At 35.9% G+C, this 17,457-nt stretch overlaps 1 protein-coding gene across 4 annotated transcripts in view; it reads right to left on the reverse strand.

The window, feature by feature from the left end:
- The window catches only part of AGL (amylo-alpha-1, 6-glucosidase, 4-alpha-glucanotransferase), a 104,125-nt gene that overhangs the window by 7,205 nt on the left and 79,463 nt on the right, over positions 1-17,457 (reverse strand). For all 4 annotated transcript variants that reach the window (XM_027536419.1, XM_027536418.1, XM_027536421.1 and 1 more), the window contains exons 28-33: positions 8,174-8,309; positions 7,040-7,152; positions 5,975-6,186; positions 4,574-4,671; positions 2,492-2,579; positions 2,259-2,392 (exon numbers count right to left, since the gene is read on the reverse strand). In XM_027536419.1, the coding sequence (XP_027392220.1) occupies positions 2,259-2,392; positions 2,492-2,579; positions 4,574-4,671; positions 5,975-6,186; positions 7,040-7,152; positions 8,174-8,309 (781 nt within the window). The remainder of the gene's footprint in view (positions 1-2,258; positions 2,393-2,491; positions 2,580-4,573; positions 4,672-5,974; positions 6,187-7,039; positions 7,153-8,173; positions 8,310-17,457) is intronic.

Genomic DNA, 17,457 nt, shown 5'->3' on the forward strand with positions numbered 1-17,457 from the left:
TAATCATGCAATATCAAGTGTTTAAATAACAATCTAAAATAATTAAAATAAGGTGAAAATTACATAGAACTTGTGTTAAAGAGTAAAGCTTTCAAATTTCATTGTGATATATAGAATATACAGAAATGTTATCGAAATGCCATTTACTTAATAGCTAATGAATTGACTAAGCATTCAGTTAAGTTCAGTTACTCATTCGTGTCCGACTCTTTGTGACCCCATGGACTGCAGCTCGCCAGACCTCCCTGTCCATTACCAACTCTTGGAGTTTACTCAAAGGCATGTCCATTGAGTCCATGAAGCCACCCAACCATCTCATTTGTGTCTCCTTCTCCCGCCTTCAATCTTTCCCAGCATCAGGGACTTTTCAAATGAGTCAGTTCTTCGCATCAGGTGGACAAAGTATTGGAGTTTCAGCTTCAGCATCAGTCCTTCCAGTGAATAAAAAAGACTGGTTTCCTTTAGGGTGGACTGGTTAGATCTATATGCAGTGCAAAGGACTCTCAAGTCTTCTCTAACACCACAGTTCAAAAGCATCAATTCTTCAGCGCTCAGCTTTCTTTATAGTCCAACACTCACATCCATACATGACTACTGGAAAAACCATAGTTTTGACTAGATGGATCTTTGTTGGCAAAGTAATGTCTCTGTTTTTTAATATGCTATCTAGGTTGGTCATAACTTTCCTTCCAAGGAGCACATGTGTTTTAATTTCATGGCTGCAGTCACCATCTGCAGCGATTTTGGAGCCCCCCAAAATAAAGTCTGACACTGTTTCCACTGTTTCCCCATCTATTTGCCATGAAGTGTTGGGACCAGATGCCATGATCTTCATTTTCTGAATGTTGAGCTTTAAGCCAACTTTTTCACTCTCCTCTTTCACTTTCATCAAGAGGTTCTTTAGGTCTTCTTCACTTTCTGCCATAAGCACGGTGTCATCTGCATATCTGAGGTTATTGATATTCCTCCCGGCAATCTTGATTTCAGTGTGTGCTTCATTTCTCATGATGTACTCTGCATATAAGTTAAATAAGCAGGGTGATTATATACAGCCTTGATGGACTCCTTTCACGATTTGGAACCAGTCTGTTGCTCCATGTCCAGTTCTAACTATTGCTTCCTGACCTGCATACAGATTTTCAAGAGGCAAGTCAGGTGGTCTGGTATTCCCATCTCTTTCAGAATTTTCCACAGTTTATTGTGATCCACACAGTCAAAGGCTTTGGCACAGTCATTAAAGCAGAAGTAGATGTTTTTCTGGAACTCTCTTGCTTTTTCAATGATCCAACGGATGTTGGCAATTTGATCTCTGGTTCCTCTGCCTTTTCTAAATCCAGCTTGAACATCTGGAATTTCACGGTTCACGTACTGTTGAAGACTGGCTTGGAGAATTTTGATCATTATTTACTAGCATGTGAGAAGAGTGCAATTGTGTGGTAGTTTGAGCATTCTTTGGCATTGCCTTTCTTTAGGATTGGAATGAAAACTGACCTTTCCCAGTCCTGATGCCACTGCTGAGTTTTCCAAATTTGCTGGCATACTGAGTGCAGAACTTTCACAGCATCATCTGTTAGGATTTGAAGTAGCTCAACTGGAATTCCATCACCTTCACTAGCTTTGTTCTTAGTGATGCTTCCTAAGGCCACTTGACTTCGTATTCCAGGATGTCTGGCTCTAGGTGAGTGATCACGCCATCATGATTATCTGGGTCATGAAGATCTTTTTTGTACAGTTCTTCTGTGTATTCTTGCCACCTCTTCTTAATATCTTCTGCTTCTGTTAGGTCCATACCATTTCTGTCCTTTATTGTGCACATCTTTGCATGAAATGTTCCTTTGGTATCTCTAATTTTCTTGAGGAGATCTCCTCTATTTCTTTGTACTGATCACTGAGGAAGGCTTTCTTATCTCTCCTTGCTATTCTTTGGAACTCTGCATTCAAATGGGTATATCTTTCCTTTTCGCTTCTCTTTTTTTCACAGCTATTTGTAAGGCCTCCTCAAGCAGCCATTTTGCTTTTTTGCATTTCTTTTTCTTGGGATGGTTTTGATCCCTGTCTCCTGTACAATGTCATGAGCCTCTGTCCATAGTTCTTTAGGCACTCTATCAGAGCTAATCCCTTGAATCTATTTGTCACTTCCACTATATAATCGTAAGGGATTTGATTTAGGTCATACCTGAATGGTTTTCCTTACTTTCTTCAATTTAAGTTTAAACACTAAACACTAGTTTCAGAAATTACATGCTCTGATGACTTACCTCTCAAGATGAACATAATGTCGAGAAAGGACATTTTTAACCAAAAATATAGTTTTTGCAGTAGTCTCTGGACCCATCAATCTGGAAAAGTACAATTTTGCACGAAGAAAATACCCAACAGGCCACAACCACTCCTGAAAAATTTAAAAGTGAAGAGAAAGGAGCTGTGAATATCTAAAATTCTTTGAAAAATAACAAATTGAAAACTCAAAGAAATAAAAAGAAATTCTTACAGGTCCTTGGTGGTAATTGAAACCTTTAGCAAGATTATAGTTGTCATTGTCTAAGGCATTGTCATAAGTTCCACAGTAAACCATATCACTGCAAAATGATTGAAATTTAGGTTAAAAAAAGATCAGACATTATATAAAAAGCATTAGAAAAATCTCCTAATGGAAAAGGTAAGAAATAATAAAATTATTTTATCTTCCAACCTATAGACTAAAGCTCATCATCCACCTAACCCTAAATTAGTATATACTGAGTTCAGAATGTGTTAGGGGATGATTAACAAATGCTTAATACCTAATACAAAAAATATAAAATATTCAGATATCTTGCTTCCAAAGAGACATTAAATATTGGTTAAAGTTAATTATTTCACTTGTGCTTAGTTGCTTAGTTGTAGTCGACTCTTTGCGACCCCATGGACTGTAGCCCGCCAGGCTCCTCTGTCTATGGAATTCTCCAGGCAAGAATACTGGAATGGGTAACCATTCCCTTCTTCAGCATTATCTTCTCGACCCAGGGATCGAATCTGGGTTTCCTGCATTGCAAGCGGATTTCTTACTGTCTGAGCCACAAGGGAAGCCCCTATACTTATAACAATTAAAATATACACATAATAATTTGAATTAGCGAACATTAATGATAAAGTTTTACCAATTATTATATATTGGAAAGGCTGTTTTTTAAACTTCTCCATTAAGTTATTTTAAAATTAAGTAAAATTGGTAGATTACCAGATTATAAATAGCAACTGAATACAATTTACACATATTTACAAACTAAACAAAGTACAAACACTGCAATATTTAATACAAGATAGTTATCTATACTCTCTTTAATTAAATTATTCCATTTTTTCTTTTAGTGAGATAGATAGACCTTATCACATAAGTATGTTTTTTCTGTGGGTTTTAGTTCTGACCAGTGGTTCTTACCATCTCTGAAAACATTGTGAATACTTTAGAATGCAGATAAGTTCACACATATAAAATTTTGCATCTCAAGAGTAAAATGAGTAAACAATACGTTAGGAAAAATCTACAAAGGTAAGGCTACAACAAAATGGGGATCTCTCACATATGAAACAGAAAGCAAATGATGATGGGCATCAAATTTTAAAGCAAAACAGTAGAAGGAAAATATAAACATCATTATAAACTCAAGAAAAAATAAAAATTGGAAAAGAAAAGAAATGAAAAATGAGATAAACATTTAATCATAGAAACAAAATTATTTATTGGCTTAAATAAAAACAGTGATGTAATTATTTAGAGAAAATGGAAAGGGTTCAGGGCGAGGTAACGACACAGTTAAATCTGTCATCAAAAGAAGTGATGTGATCTGTCATCACAAGAAGTAAGCAAATAACATCTAATATTTAAAGGAATCAAGAAATAGCTACAAACACATACTATTTAGAATTATAGGAGGAACTACTAGGAGTAACAACTTCTAAAATATTGTCTCTGAGGAAACAATACATCTATGCTTCCAATGTTCATAATAATCATATATGACTTTTATGATTAGAAAAAATAGGCATTAGAAAATATTCATATGATACCTTAGTTTTATAAAGTTAAAATTCTTTTATTGATTATTGAATTTAGGACAAGCCCACTTTGAACACTGATGATTATTGAAGATGTTGTTGCTGTTTAGTTGCTAAGTTGTGTCTGACTCTTTGTGACCCCATGGACTGTAGCCCCCTAGGCTCCTCTGTCCATGGGATTCTCCAACCAAGAATACTGGAGTGGGTTGGTGTCCTTCTCAGGGGATCTTCCTGACCCAGGGATCGGGGCTCACATCTCCTGCACTGGCAGGTGGGTTGTTTACCACTGAGCCAGTAGGGGAGCCCCTTAATGAAGATACAGAAGGCATTTTGAAAAATTCAGTTTGAATGCAACTTTAGAAATTTAATTGATAAGCAAAAATTATGACTTGATGAAATAAAATAGCAACACCATTCTTAACACCCATATTTCGACTTACTCTTAATTCACAGTTTTCATGCCAATATTAATATAATTAAATATAATTATACATTAAATATAATATGAACTACATTCTTAATACTTATAACTTACTCTGGATCCAAAGTTTTCATGCCAAGAGGACCAAGCAATTTTTTTTCTGCCATCTCCAAGGCCTTCCATGCTTTTTGGGTAGTAAAGAGCTCAGGGGCCTAATGAGTGTTAACAAATATACAAACTTTTTGAGATCACGGAATTAGTGTCTACACACATTAGAAAAAAAAAAAACTATAAACCTGGAAAATAATGAAAACTTTAAAAATACAGTGCAGGTCCAGAAGATCGAGTGTAGATGTCTAATCAGACCTAATTCTATCAGGCTGACTCAGAAGCACTGACCTTGGCCTTAGAGGTTAGGAAAGCTGTTTGGGGTGATTGTTTTCTTGTGTCACTTTAAGAAAGTTTACTAGTTCCAAAAGGAAGTTGCCACAGCACCAATGAAGGCAGAACACAAGATTTACATTATCTTCCTTTAAGTTCACCTGGAACTCATTTTTTGCTTTTAGTGTCATAATGAAACACAGAAGGATATGCACTGGAATAGCATGAGCACATTTGCTTGTGATATAGAGGAGGAGAGAAAGATGACTAAGTGACTAAAAATCCACATTAAATTTAAATGTTAAATAAAATCAATGCACACTGAACCAAAGCTACCTTTATGTACTTTTGTATTTTTTATTCTACTGTAATTAATAATACAATATTTAATACTCTTTTTGACAAGGTGGGAACATCCGGACACAGATGTTGAACACATACCTTCTCTGTTTTACTGTACTTTATTTTTAGACTAAAGTATAGATAAAAAAGGAGAGTCAAGCATTCTTGAGTAGACAGAACTAATTAGAGCAATACAACAACAGCAAAAGGCAGAATGTGAATTGAAGCTACTCATATTAGTTCATTAGTCCAGATGTTTCCAACTAGTGAGCCGAGGCATGGCACAGGTGTGCTGAGAAACAGACGCCCTCAGCTTTCCCCACAGCCGGGTGGGGTCTGGGGCTCACTGAAGCGGGTGGATCTGGCAGCAACCTAATCCATTTCACCCAGTGTGTTGTACAAATATCATCATTTTCCTTTTTTTAAAATCATCATTTTCTATATGTTATGATGTAAAAACATTGAGAAGAACTTTGTTAGTCATCATCCATTATTTTCTGTTTTTTTACATCAAATGTTATAGTTAAGGGTGTTATGCTTTATTCATTAGAAAAGACCATATGGTCTATGACCATACCACTCTGAATGCACCTGATCTCCTCTGATCTCGGAAGCTAAGTAGGGTTGGGCCTGGTTAGTACATGGATGTGAGAAAAGACCATATAAAACTAGCTAGTAAATAACTCATTTTTAAACAAATTCAATGAATTTGAGAACAAATGAGAATAAAGAACTAAATAAACCCTATCATAACATTTTTGAAATTTGAAAATAACAAAGCAAATCACTCACCACAACCATTGCTATGGTAAAATTAGGCCTGAGCTGGTAGTCACACCAAGGGCTTGATGCTCCATAGCTGTCTTTGTATATGCCCCGCTTGTGCACCAGGTTAGGATGCTTTTCACTGACATCTGAAGGGTCTTCTGACACATAAAATAACTTTTCAAAGTTCTCTTGTATTTTTCTGTTCCATTCATCATATGAGACTCTCACCAACTTTCCTGAAACATTATAAAAGACCTGGCAGTTTTAAGCATTCAGAGAAACTCAAACATTTAGTTAAAGCTGAAGAGTAATATTTAGTCAATAAATTATACACTTTTTTGGAAAGTGTCAGGGTCTTTTGAAAGACACTAGCCAGAAATTAAAAATTATCTTTCACTGTATTATTGAAAAAGGATTAGACTCCAACAAATGATCCCAGATCATTTGTTTGGGTCACTCTTGCTATTGATAAAATTATCTTTATTTAGCACTTGAAAGGAGGCTAGTCTGAATTGAGAGGTGCTAGAAATGTAAAATATATACTGTATTTCTAAGACACAGTACCCCTCAAAAGAATGTAAAACAGTCATGAATAATTTCATAGTGATTACATATTGAAATAATATTTGATATATACTAAGTTAATGAAAATATAATCATTAATTAATTTCACCTGTTTCTTTTAACTTTTTAAAATGTAGGTACTAGAAAATTTTAAATTACATATATTACATTAAATTACATTACATTAAATTACATAATTACATTATATTTCTAATGCACAGCACTGTTTCAGAAAAAAAAAGATGTAAAGATTTCATAATTGTTCACCAAAACTTGACCCGATCATAGTCATATCAAGGAAAAAAAATAAGTATGATGCTATTCATATGTCAGTTCAAAGTTGCTATAAAAATATAGTTAGTAATCAGGTTTGTTACAATTTTCATACTAGTAAATTAATGGTTTGTCTTTCCTTTTAATCTTAAGGGTTTTCTAATACTAGTTCATTGAGTCACATGATGATTATGTAGATTAAGCATAGAGACAGTCATTGGACTTTCTTTGGAAACAAAAGAAATAGCTTACCGTGTCTTTTCACTGTAACATAATGATAAGGAAAAATATTTTTTTGGGATAATTCCAGCAACCAACGAACAGCAGATTTACTCAGGCCCACAATTTCCACAGCAGATCCATCTCTAAAATTAAAAATAAATTTTATTCTGTGACAATGAATAATTTAAGCACTATTTAAAGGGCATTCAAAAAATAATTTTCAAGAATTATATAACTAATATAAAAATGACTATAAAAATCCTTACTTTATAGAAAGTGTGTGGCATATATAAGAAATTTCTCCTTTTATTACTTTTGGATTGCTTAGCATCTTATTTTTAAAAAATTCTATGAAGTAGAATACAGATTATGGAGTAAAAGGAGATAGCTTCTGGAAAAAGGCAGAAGTAGGAATCAAAGAATATTGAGACAGAATTCCAGAGAAAAGATAGAAAATATAGGATATAGGACTAAAGAAAGCCAGAGAAGGTAAGCATCATAATTTCAAAGCTCATTTTTAAGGAAAATGAAAGGGAAGTTCAAGATCTAATAATTCATCAAAATAAATAGGTTTTTAAAAAGAACATGCAAAATAAATAATGACAACTTCTATTCAACAATTTTTTTTGACATTTCTGATTGAAGATAAAATTTGGATACGAAAATAGTTTCTTAGACTTGATACTGTAGTAAGAGCTTAAAATAATAAAAAGAAATGATGAGATAAAAGATTAAAAAATTAAGGGGAAAATATTTAGAAAGTGAAAGGATTTCATAAAAGACAGGACAACTGGTTGTTTTCTGTATTTACAAGAGATAATAATAATGAAATATTTATAACAGTGAAAATACTTCAGGTTATAAAGAAATGTCTTAACCATGGGGATAATGAATCATAAAACTTTGCTTTGAGGTGCTTGTAGGGAATCAATCCATGAGAACATCCAGAAGAGAACAGATAGCTTTACCTGATTACATATCAAGAGGATTGTGTATGTGTATATTGGGGGAGAGAAAGGAGTACGGGGAAGGGGAAGTGGGAGGAAGGAAGGAAAATGTTGACTGATTTAAGAAGAACACTTCATGGTTAATAGAATAAAAGATTCCACAAGTGTATCACTTTACAAATGATATCATTATATAAACACTATAAACAAACACTACCTTGGAGTGGCTGGGATTCCTTTGTTTCTAGCTCTGTCACTTTCTCCCATTTTATCCATCCAGGTACCGCAATTGAAGCGATTTCCTCCATAAACAAATCCTGTTTCTTCATCAACCCCTGCAGTAATATTAAAACCTAAAAAAAATAAATCATTTATAAAATTTAAAAGGAATATAATAAATTAGGAAAACCACTCTGGAGATCAATTTGGTAATACCTTAAAAGTTGAAGATGTGCAACTCAAAACTACAATGAAGTATCATGTTATACCAGTCAGAACGGCTATCATCAAAAAGTCTACAAATAACAAATGTTGGAGAGGATGTGGATAAAAGGGTACCCATGTACAATATTGGTGGGAAAGTAAATTGGTGCAGCCACTATATTTTTAATACACAAGATAGGTCATGTCATTTATGTTCAAAACTGTTCACTGGCTCATTTCAGTATGAAAATTCCTTAAAAAACTAAAAATAGAACTACCATATGATCCAGTAATTTCACTCCTGGACATATATCCAGAAAAGATGAAAACTGTAATTCAAGAAGATACATATATTCAATTCAAGAAGATACCCTAATATTCATAGCAGCACTATTTACAATAGCTAAGACATGAAAACAACCTAAATGCCCACCAACAGATGAATGGATAAAGAAGATGTGGTGTATATATATATACAATGATCTACTTTAATATAAATTTGTTTGAGTACTGGTGAGATTGAATGCTTCCTTTATGTTTATTAATGGATGGTTGATGCACCTCCTTGGGCAGGCTCCTTTTACCTCCTGTTCCTATTTCCTCTATCATGAACTAGGAATAGAGGTACTAGTTTTTGGAAAATGTTTGTCAAGTGATACACAAAGGCAAAGAGCTTTTTAATTTACTTGATACTAAAGAACTGGACAGTCAATGTTTAGTGACTAAATCTCTGAGATTTGGCCACAAAGTCATAAGAATGCACACAAAAAGGTACACAAGTCAAAATGACTATGAGTGAACAGGCTGTTTCAAATGCATAAAGTGAATAGAAAATCTATCTTTGCACTTCCTGATGAGCTGCCAAAGTATTCCAGGCTACTGGTGCCCTTCCCATAATCAACCCTGGAGAAACTACAGAGAAGTACGTGTGAGGTACTGATGTGAGGAACTCACATAATGTTTGGGAGAAACTAACGAAAACAGGTGAGACATGACCTGCCTCTTTGGACTTCTATTTTACCTTGGCTCTTAAAGCTGTTGTTTTACAACTTAAGAAGACTGCTACAGAGAACTGATAATCAAGGGAATATGAGCTTATTGGGAAAAGACAAACCTTCAATAGCAGAGGAGTCTAAAGACTAGATGAGAGAGGAGTTGAGTAACATATTTCACATGAAACAGAATTACTGTATCAATAGCACGCAATAAGCAAAACAAATATCCTCAAACATAAGCAAGAGACTATTAACATGAAGTAGGAACAAAAGACATTAAAAATGACTAAGTGGAGATGTTAGGCCTGGACTTTTTAATAGTTGAAATAAGGAAAACAGTAAAGTGATAATAAAGGGACTAAATAGTAGATGGATAGAGCTAAGAGTGAAATTAGTGAGATGGAAGACAAGATGGAAAAATTCTCCAGAGGCAGCAGGAGTGGTTAAAGGCAGACAACAGAAGAAAAGCTGTGGGGATAGAAATAAACAAGAAGATACCCAGACAAAAGTAGCCTCAGAAAGTGAAAAGAAATAGTAAATCTCAGATCAAAAGGGCTCATAGAGGACCACAGGAAGCAGATAAGAAAAGTTAGAGTAAAATCCCAAATTAAGACAAACAGATGGTTCTAAAACTTCAAAAAAGAAAGAGCAATCACTTCTAATAGAATGAAGTATAGGTCCATAAAACTTTCAATAGCTATACTGGAAGTAAGACATCAATAGAATAATATTTTCTAAAGCACTGAAGGAAAAAAGCATTTATGTCTAATCTGTCATTTAAATATGAGGGCACAATAAAAATACTGCCAGTCATTCAAGGCCTTGGTGGGTTTGACATGTAAACTGCTGTTGTTGTTCGGTTGGTAAATTGTGTCTGACATGCAAATTACAACTTTAAAAATACTCATATAGCAACAATAAAAATACTAACATAGCAACAATAAAAATAACTACAGCAAGACGCTGTAGTAGTAGGAATTGTTCTGAGGTTTTCATATACTAACATAAATAAATAAGCTCATTTGACTAATTCTAATAAGGAAAGAAATAAATGTTAGAGGATATAGTAACAGACAGGGGATGAAAACATGATCAAATTATACATCAAAGTTTATTGTTGCCTAAAAATAGCAATAACCAAGGAAAAGAAAAAGAAGAATAGTCACAACAATTCAAACTGAAATTTCACCTAGATAATATCAAACAGGGATTGGGGGAGAGGTGCATACACTAAGTTACTTAATTTGTTAGGGGTCAGTATAGATTTTAACAAGGAAATGAGTACAGACGTGAAAAATTAATACAGCTATAGGTCATAAAAACAAGAATCACAGGAACAAAAATAGAATGGATTAAAGTGGAATAAATAGTTTCTTTAAAAAATATCTGTAGAACGCAAAACCACACACAGTTAATAAAAGTCAATGTGAGAGATTATATTTGTGATATGAAGGTTGGGTAGGATTTCTGAAATAAAATATGGTGAAGGATATGACAGATAAGTTGGGAAAAGGTCTGTATAATTCTAAAATTAATGATGGACAAGTACTTAGAGTAAACAAAAAACTCCTGGTAAACAACATGAAAAATATCAGAATGCTAAAAGAAAGATGAATAAAGGTATAGAATAGGAACAAACAGTTTATAGAAAAGGAAACTTTCCAAAGACACAATAAACATATGAGAAAATATTCAAATTTAATAACAGGAGAATTACAAGTAAAAACAACTACATATGGTTTTATAACCATATTCAGCATTAGATAACGCCAAATGATGTTGGGCTTGGGGCTACATAAGAAGACACTTTGGTTGGTAATGGGAATAGAGACTGGTGCAGTAATTCTGGAAAAGAATGTGGTAGTGTTTAAACAAAGGGCATAAAAGTACAGTAGATATAGCTCTGATATACCAATGTTAACTGAAATAAGCCAGACATAAAAGGACAAAAATCATGTAATTCCATTTATTTGAGGTACCAAGAATAATCAAATTCACAGAGACAGAAAACAGATTAGCAATTTCCAGGAACTGAGGGGAGGAAAGAATGAGGAATTACTGTTAACTGGGTGGGAGTTTCAGTTTGGGATGACAAAAAGTTCTGGAGATGGATAGCAGTAATGGTTGAAAACAGTGTGAATACAGCAATCAGAGCAGAAAAAGAAATAAAAGGAATCCAAATTGGAAAAGAAGAAGTAAAACTCTCACTATTTGCAGATGACATGATCCTCTACATAGAAAACCCTAAAGACTCTACCAGAAAATTACTAGAACTAATCAATGACTATAGTAAAGTTGCAGGATATAAAATCAACACACAGAAATCCCTTGCATTCCTATACACTAATAATGAGAAAACAGAAAGAGAAATTAAGGAAACGATTCCATTCACCATTGCAACGGAAAGAATAAAATACTTAGGAATATATCTACCTAAAGAAACTAAAGACCTATATATAGAAAACTATAAAAGACTGGTGAAAGAAATCAAAGAGGACACTAATAGATGGAGAAATATACCATGCTCATGGATTGGAAGAATCAATATAGTGAAAATGAGTATACTACCCAAAGCAATCTATAGATTCAATGCAATCCCTATCAAGCTACCAACAGTATTCTTCACAGAGCTAGAACAAATAATTTCACAATTTGTATGGAAATACAAAAAACCTCGAATAGCCAAAGCGATCTTGAGAAAAAAGAATGGAACTGGAGGAATCAACCTACCTGACTTCAGGCTCTACTACAAAGCCACAGTTATCAAGACAGTATGGTACTGGCACAAAGACAGATATATAGATCAATGGAACAAAATAGAAAGCCCAGAGATAAAACCACGCACATATGGACACCTTATCTTTGACAAAGGAGGCAAGAATATACAATGGATTAAAGACAATCTCTTTAACAAGTGGTGCTGGGAAAACTGGTCAACCACTTGTAAAAGAATGAAACTAGACCACTTTCTAACACCATACACAAAAATAAACTCAAAATGGATTAAAGATCTAAACGTAAGACCAGAAACTATAAAACTCCTAGAGGAGAACATAGGCAAAACACTCTCTGACATACATAACAGCAGGATCCTCTATGACCCACCTCCCAGAATATCGGAAATAAAAGCAAAAATAAACAAATGGGACCTAATTAACCTTAAAAGCTTCTGCACATCAAAGGAAACTATCAGCAAGGTGAAAAGACAGCCTTCAGAACGGGAGAAAATAATAGCAAATGAAGCAACTGACAAACAACTAATCTCAAAAATATACAAGCAACTCCTACAGCTCAACTCCAGAAAAATAAATGACCCAATCAAAAAATGGGCCAAAGAACTAAATAGACATTTCTCCAAAGAAGACATACAGATGGCTAACAAACACATGAAAAGATGCTCAACATCACTCATTATCAGAGAAATGCAAATCAAGACCACTATGAGGTACCATTTCACACCAGTCAGAATGGCTGCGATCCAAAAGTCTACAAATAATAAATGTTGGAGAGGGTGTGGAGGAAAGGGAACCCTCTTACACTGTTGGTGGGAATGCAAACTAGTACAGCCACTATGGAGAACAGTGTGGAGATTCCTTAAAAAACTGGAAATAGAACTGCCTTATGATCCAGCAACCCCACTGCTGGGCATACACACTGAGGAAACCAGAAGGGAAAGAGACATGTGTACCCCAATGTTCATCGCAGCACTGTTTATAATAGCCAGGACATGGAAGCAACCTAGATGCCCATCAGCAGATGAATGGATAAGAAAGCTGTGGTACATATACACAATGGAGTATTACTCAGCCATTAAAAAGAATACATTTGAATCAGTTCTAATGAGGTGGATGAAACTGGAGCCTATTATACAGAGTGAAGTAAGCCAGAAGGAAAAACACCAATACAGTATACTAACGCATATATATGGAATTTAGAAAGATGATAACAATAACCCTGTGTACGAGACAGCAAAAGTGACGCTGATGTATGGAACAGTCTTATGGACTCTGTGGGAGAGGGAGAGGGTGGGAAGATTTGGGAGAATGGCATTGAAACATGTAAAATATCACATATGAAACGAGATGCCAGTCCAGGTTCAATGCACGATACTGGATGCTTGGGGCTGGTGCACTGGGACGACCTGGAGGGATGGTATGGGGAGGGAGGAGGGAGGAGGGTTCAGGAGGGGGAGCACATGTATACCTGTGATGGATTCATTTTGATGTTTGGCAAAACTAATACAATTACGTTAAGTTTAAAAATAAAATAAAATTAAAAAAAAAAATAAATAAAAGTTCCACATTTAAAAAAAAAAAAAAGAAAACAGTGTGAATATATTTAGAGTCACTGCACTATACACTTAAAGAAGGCTAAAATGATGTATTTTATGATAAAAATGGTAAACATGTATTTTACCACATACACTCAATAGTAAAAAAATCCAAGCAATCCAATTAGAAAAGGGATAAAACAGTTTTACCATCAAAAAAGGGGTAGGGATGAAAAATAAGCACATGAACAGATGTTCAATACTATTAATAGGAAAATGCAAATCCAAAACACAATATATAGCGGTCGATTTCTTTGGAATGAATGATGCTAAAGCTGAAACTCCAGTACTTTGGCCACCTCATGCGAAGAGTTGACTCATTGGAAAAGACTCTGATGCTGGGAGGGATTGGGGGCAGGAGGAGAAGGGGACGACAGAGGATGAGATGGCTGGATGGCATCACCGACTTGATGGATGTGAGTCTGAGTGAACTCCAGGAGTTGGTGATGGACAGGGAGGCCTGGCGTGCTGCGATTCATGGGGTCGCAAAGAGTCGGACACAACTGAGCTACTGAACTGAACTGAACATGTCTACCAGAATAGCTAAAAATAAACAAAAAAACCCCTACCAAATTCTGGCAAGGATGTGGAGAAATGATCTGTCCAGTTTGCTGGTGGGAGTGCAAAATGTTACAACCACTTTAGAAAACAGTCTCAGTTCAGTTCAGTCACTCAGTCATGTCTGACTCTTTGTGACCCCATGGACTACAGCATGCCAGGCCTCCCTGTCCATCACCAAATCCAGGAGTTTACTAAAGCTCACGTCCATTGAGTCAGTGATGCCATCCAACCATCTCATCCTCTGTTGTCCCCTTCTCCTCCTGCCTTCAATCTTTCCCAGCATCAGGGTCTTTCCCAATGAGTCAGTTCTTCCCATCAGGTGGCCGAAGTATAGGAGTTTCAGCTTCAGCATCAGTCCTTCCAATGAATATTCAGGACTGATTTCCTTTAAGATGGGCTGGCTGGATTTCCTTGCAGTCCAAGGACTCTCAAGAGTCTTCTCCAACACTACAGTTTAAAAGCATCAATTCTTCGGTGCTCAGCTTTCTTTAGTCCAACTCTCACATCCATACATGACTACTGGAAAAACCATAGCCTAGACTACATGGATCTTTGTTTTTATGTAATGTCTCTGCTTTTTAATATGCTGTCTAGGTTGGTCATAACTTTCCTTCCAAGGAGCACGTGTCTTTTAATTTCATGGCTGCAGTCACCATTTGCAGTGATTTTGGAGCCCCCCGCAAAATAAAGTCTGCCACTATTTCCATTGTTTCCCCATCTATTTGCCATGAAGTGATGGAACCAGACGCCATGATCTTAGTTTTCTGAATGTTGAGTTTCAAGCCAACTTTTTCACTCTCCTCTTTCACTTTCATCAAGAAGCTTTTTAGTTCCTCTTCACTTTCTGCCATAAGGGTGGTGTCATCTGCATATCTGAGGTTATTAATATTTCTCCCGGCAATCTTGATTCCAGCATGTGCTTCACCCAGTCCAGTGTTTCTCATGATGTACTCTGCATATAAGTTAAATAAGCAGGGTGACAACATACAGCCTTGATGGACTCCTTTCCCTGTTTGAAACCACTGTGTTGTTCCATGTCCAGTTCTAAAGTTGCTTCCTGGCCTGCATACAGATTTCTCAAGAGGCAGGTCAGGTGGTCTGGTATCCCATCTCTTGAAGAATTTTCCATAGTTTGTTGTGGTCCACACAGTCAAAGACTTCGTCATAGTCAACAAAGTAGATGTTTTTCTGGAACTCTCTTGCTTTTCGATGATCCAACAGATGTTGGCAATGCGATCTCTCATTGATTTGATCTGGTAACTTGATCTAAATCCAGCTTGAACATCTGGAAGTTCACGGTTCATATACTGTTGAAGCCTGACTTGGATAATTTTGAGTATTACTTTACTAGCATGTGAGATGAGTGCAATTGTGCGGTAGTTTGAGCATTCTTTGGCATTGCCTTTCTTTGGGATTGGAATGAAAACTGATCTTTCCCAGTCCTGTGGCCACTGCTGAGTTTTCTAAAGTTGCTGGCATATTGAGTGTAGCACTTTTACAGCATCATCTTTAGGATTTGAAATAGCTCAACTGGAATTTCATCACCTCTACTAGCTTTGTTCGCAGTGATGTTTCCTAAAGCCCACTTGACTTCACATTCCAGGATGTCTGGCTCTAGGTGAGCATCATGATTATATGGGTCGTGAAAATCTTTTTTGTACAGTTCTTCTGTGTATTCTTGCCACTTCTTCTTAATATCTTCTGCTTCTGTTAGGTCCATACCATTTCTGTCCTTTATTGTGCACATCTTTGCATGAAATATTCCCTTGGTATCTCTAATTTTCTTGAGAAGATCTCTAGTCTTTCCTATTCTATTGTTTTCCTCTATTTCTTTGCACTGATCCCTGAGGAAGGCTTTCTTATCTCTCCTTGCTATTCTTTGGAACTCTGCATTCAAATGGGTATATCTTTTCTTTTCTCCTTTGCTTTTCACTTCTCTTCTTTTCACAGTTATTTGTAAGGCCTCCTCAGACAACCATTTTGCCTTTTTGCATTTCTTTTTTTTGGGGGATGGTCTTGATCCATGTCTCCTGTACAATGTTACAAATCTATGTCCATAGTTCTTTAGGCACTCTGTCTATCAGATCTAATCCCTTGAATCTATTTGTCACTTCCACTGTATAATTGTAAGGGATTTGATTTAGGCCATACCTGAATGGTCTAGTGGTTTTCCCTACTTTCTTCAATTCAGAAAACAGTCTGGCAATTTCTTATAAAACAAAACATGTATATACCATATGACCACATTATTGGGATGAACTTGCAGATGTTCAAGCTGGATTTAGAAAAGGCAGAGGAACCAGAGATCAATGTGCCAACATCCGTCGGATCATTGAAAAAGCAAGAGAGTTCCAGAAAAACATCTACTTCTACTTTACTGACTATGCCAAAGCCTTTGACTGTTTGGATCACAACAAACTATGGAAAATTCTTCAAGAGATGTATACCAGACCACCTGACCTGCCTCTTGAGAAATCTGTATGCAGGCCAGGAAGCAACTTTAGAACTGGACATGGAACAACACAGTGGTTTCAAACAGGGAAAGGAGTCCATCAAGGCTGTATGTTGTCACCCTGCTTATTTAACTTACATGCAGAGTACATCATGAGAAACACTGGACTGGATGAAGCACATGCTGCAATCAAGATTGCCGGGAGAAATATCAATAACCTCAGATATGCAGATGACACCACCCTTATGGCAGAAAGCAAAGAAGAACTAAAGAGCCTCTTGATGAAAGTGAAAGAGGAGAGTGAAAAAGTTGGCTTGAAACTCAACATCCAGAAAACTAAGATCATGCCATGTTGTCCCATCACTTCATGGCAAATAGATGGGGAAACAGTGGAAACAGTGACAGACCTTACTTTTTTGGGCTTCAAAATCACTGCAGATGGTGACTGCAGCCATGAAATTAAAAGACACTTGCTCCTTGAAAGAAAAGTTATGACCAACCTAGATAGCATATTAAAAAGCAGAGACATTACATAAAAACAAAGATCCATCTAGTCAAAGCTATGGTTTTTCCAGTAGTCACGTATGGATGTGAGAGTTGTATAAAGAATGCAGAGCGCCGAGGAATTGATGCCTTTGAACTGTGGTGTTAGAGAAGACTCTTGAGAGTCCCTTGGACTGCAAGGAGATCCAACCAGTCCCTTCTGAAGGAGATCAGCCCTGGGATTTCTTTGGAAGGAA

This window comes from Bos indicus x Bos taurus, chromosome 3, assembly GCF_003369695.1.
Source record: "Bos indicus x Bos taurus breed Angus x Brahman F1 hybrid chromosome 3, Bos_hybrid_MaternalHap_v2.0, whole genome shotgun sequence".
NCBI lineage: Eukaryota > Metazoa > Chordata > Mammalia > Artiodactyla > Bovidae > Bos > Bos indicus x Bos taurus.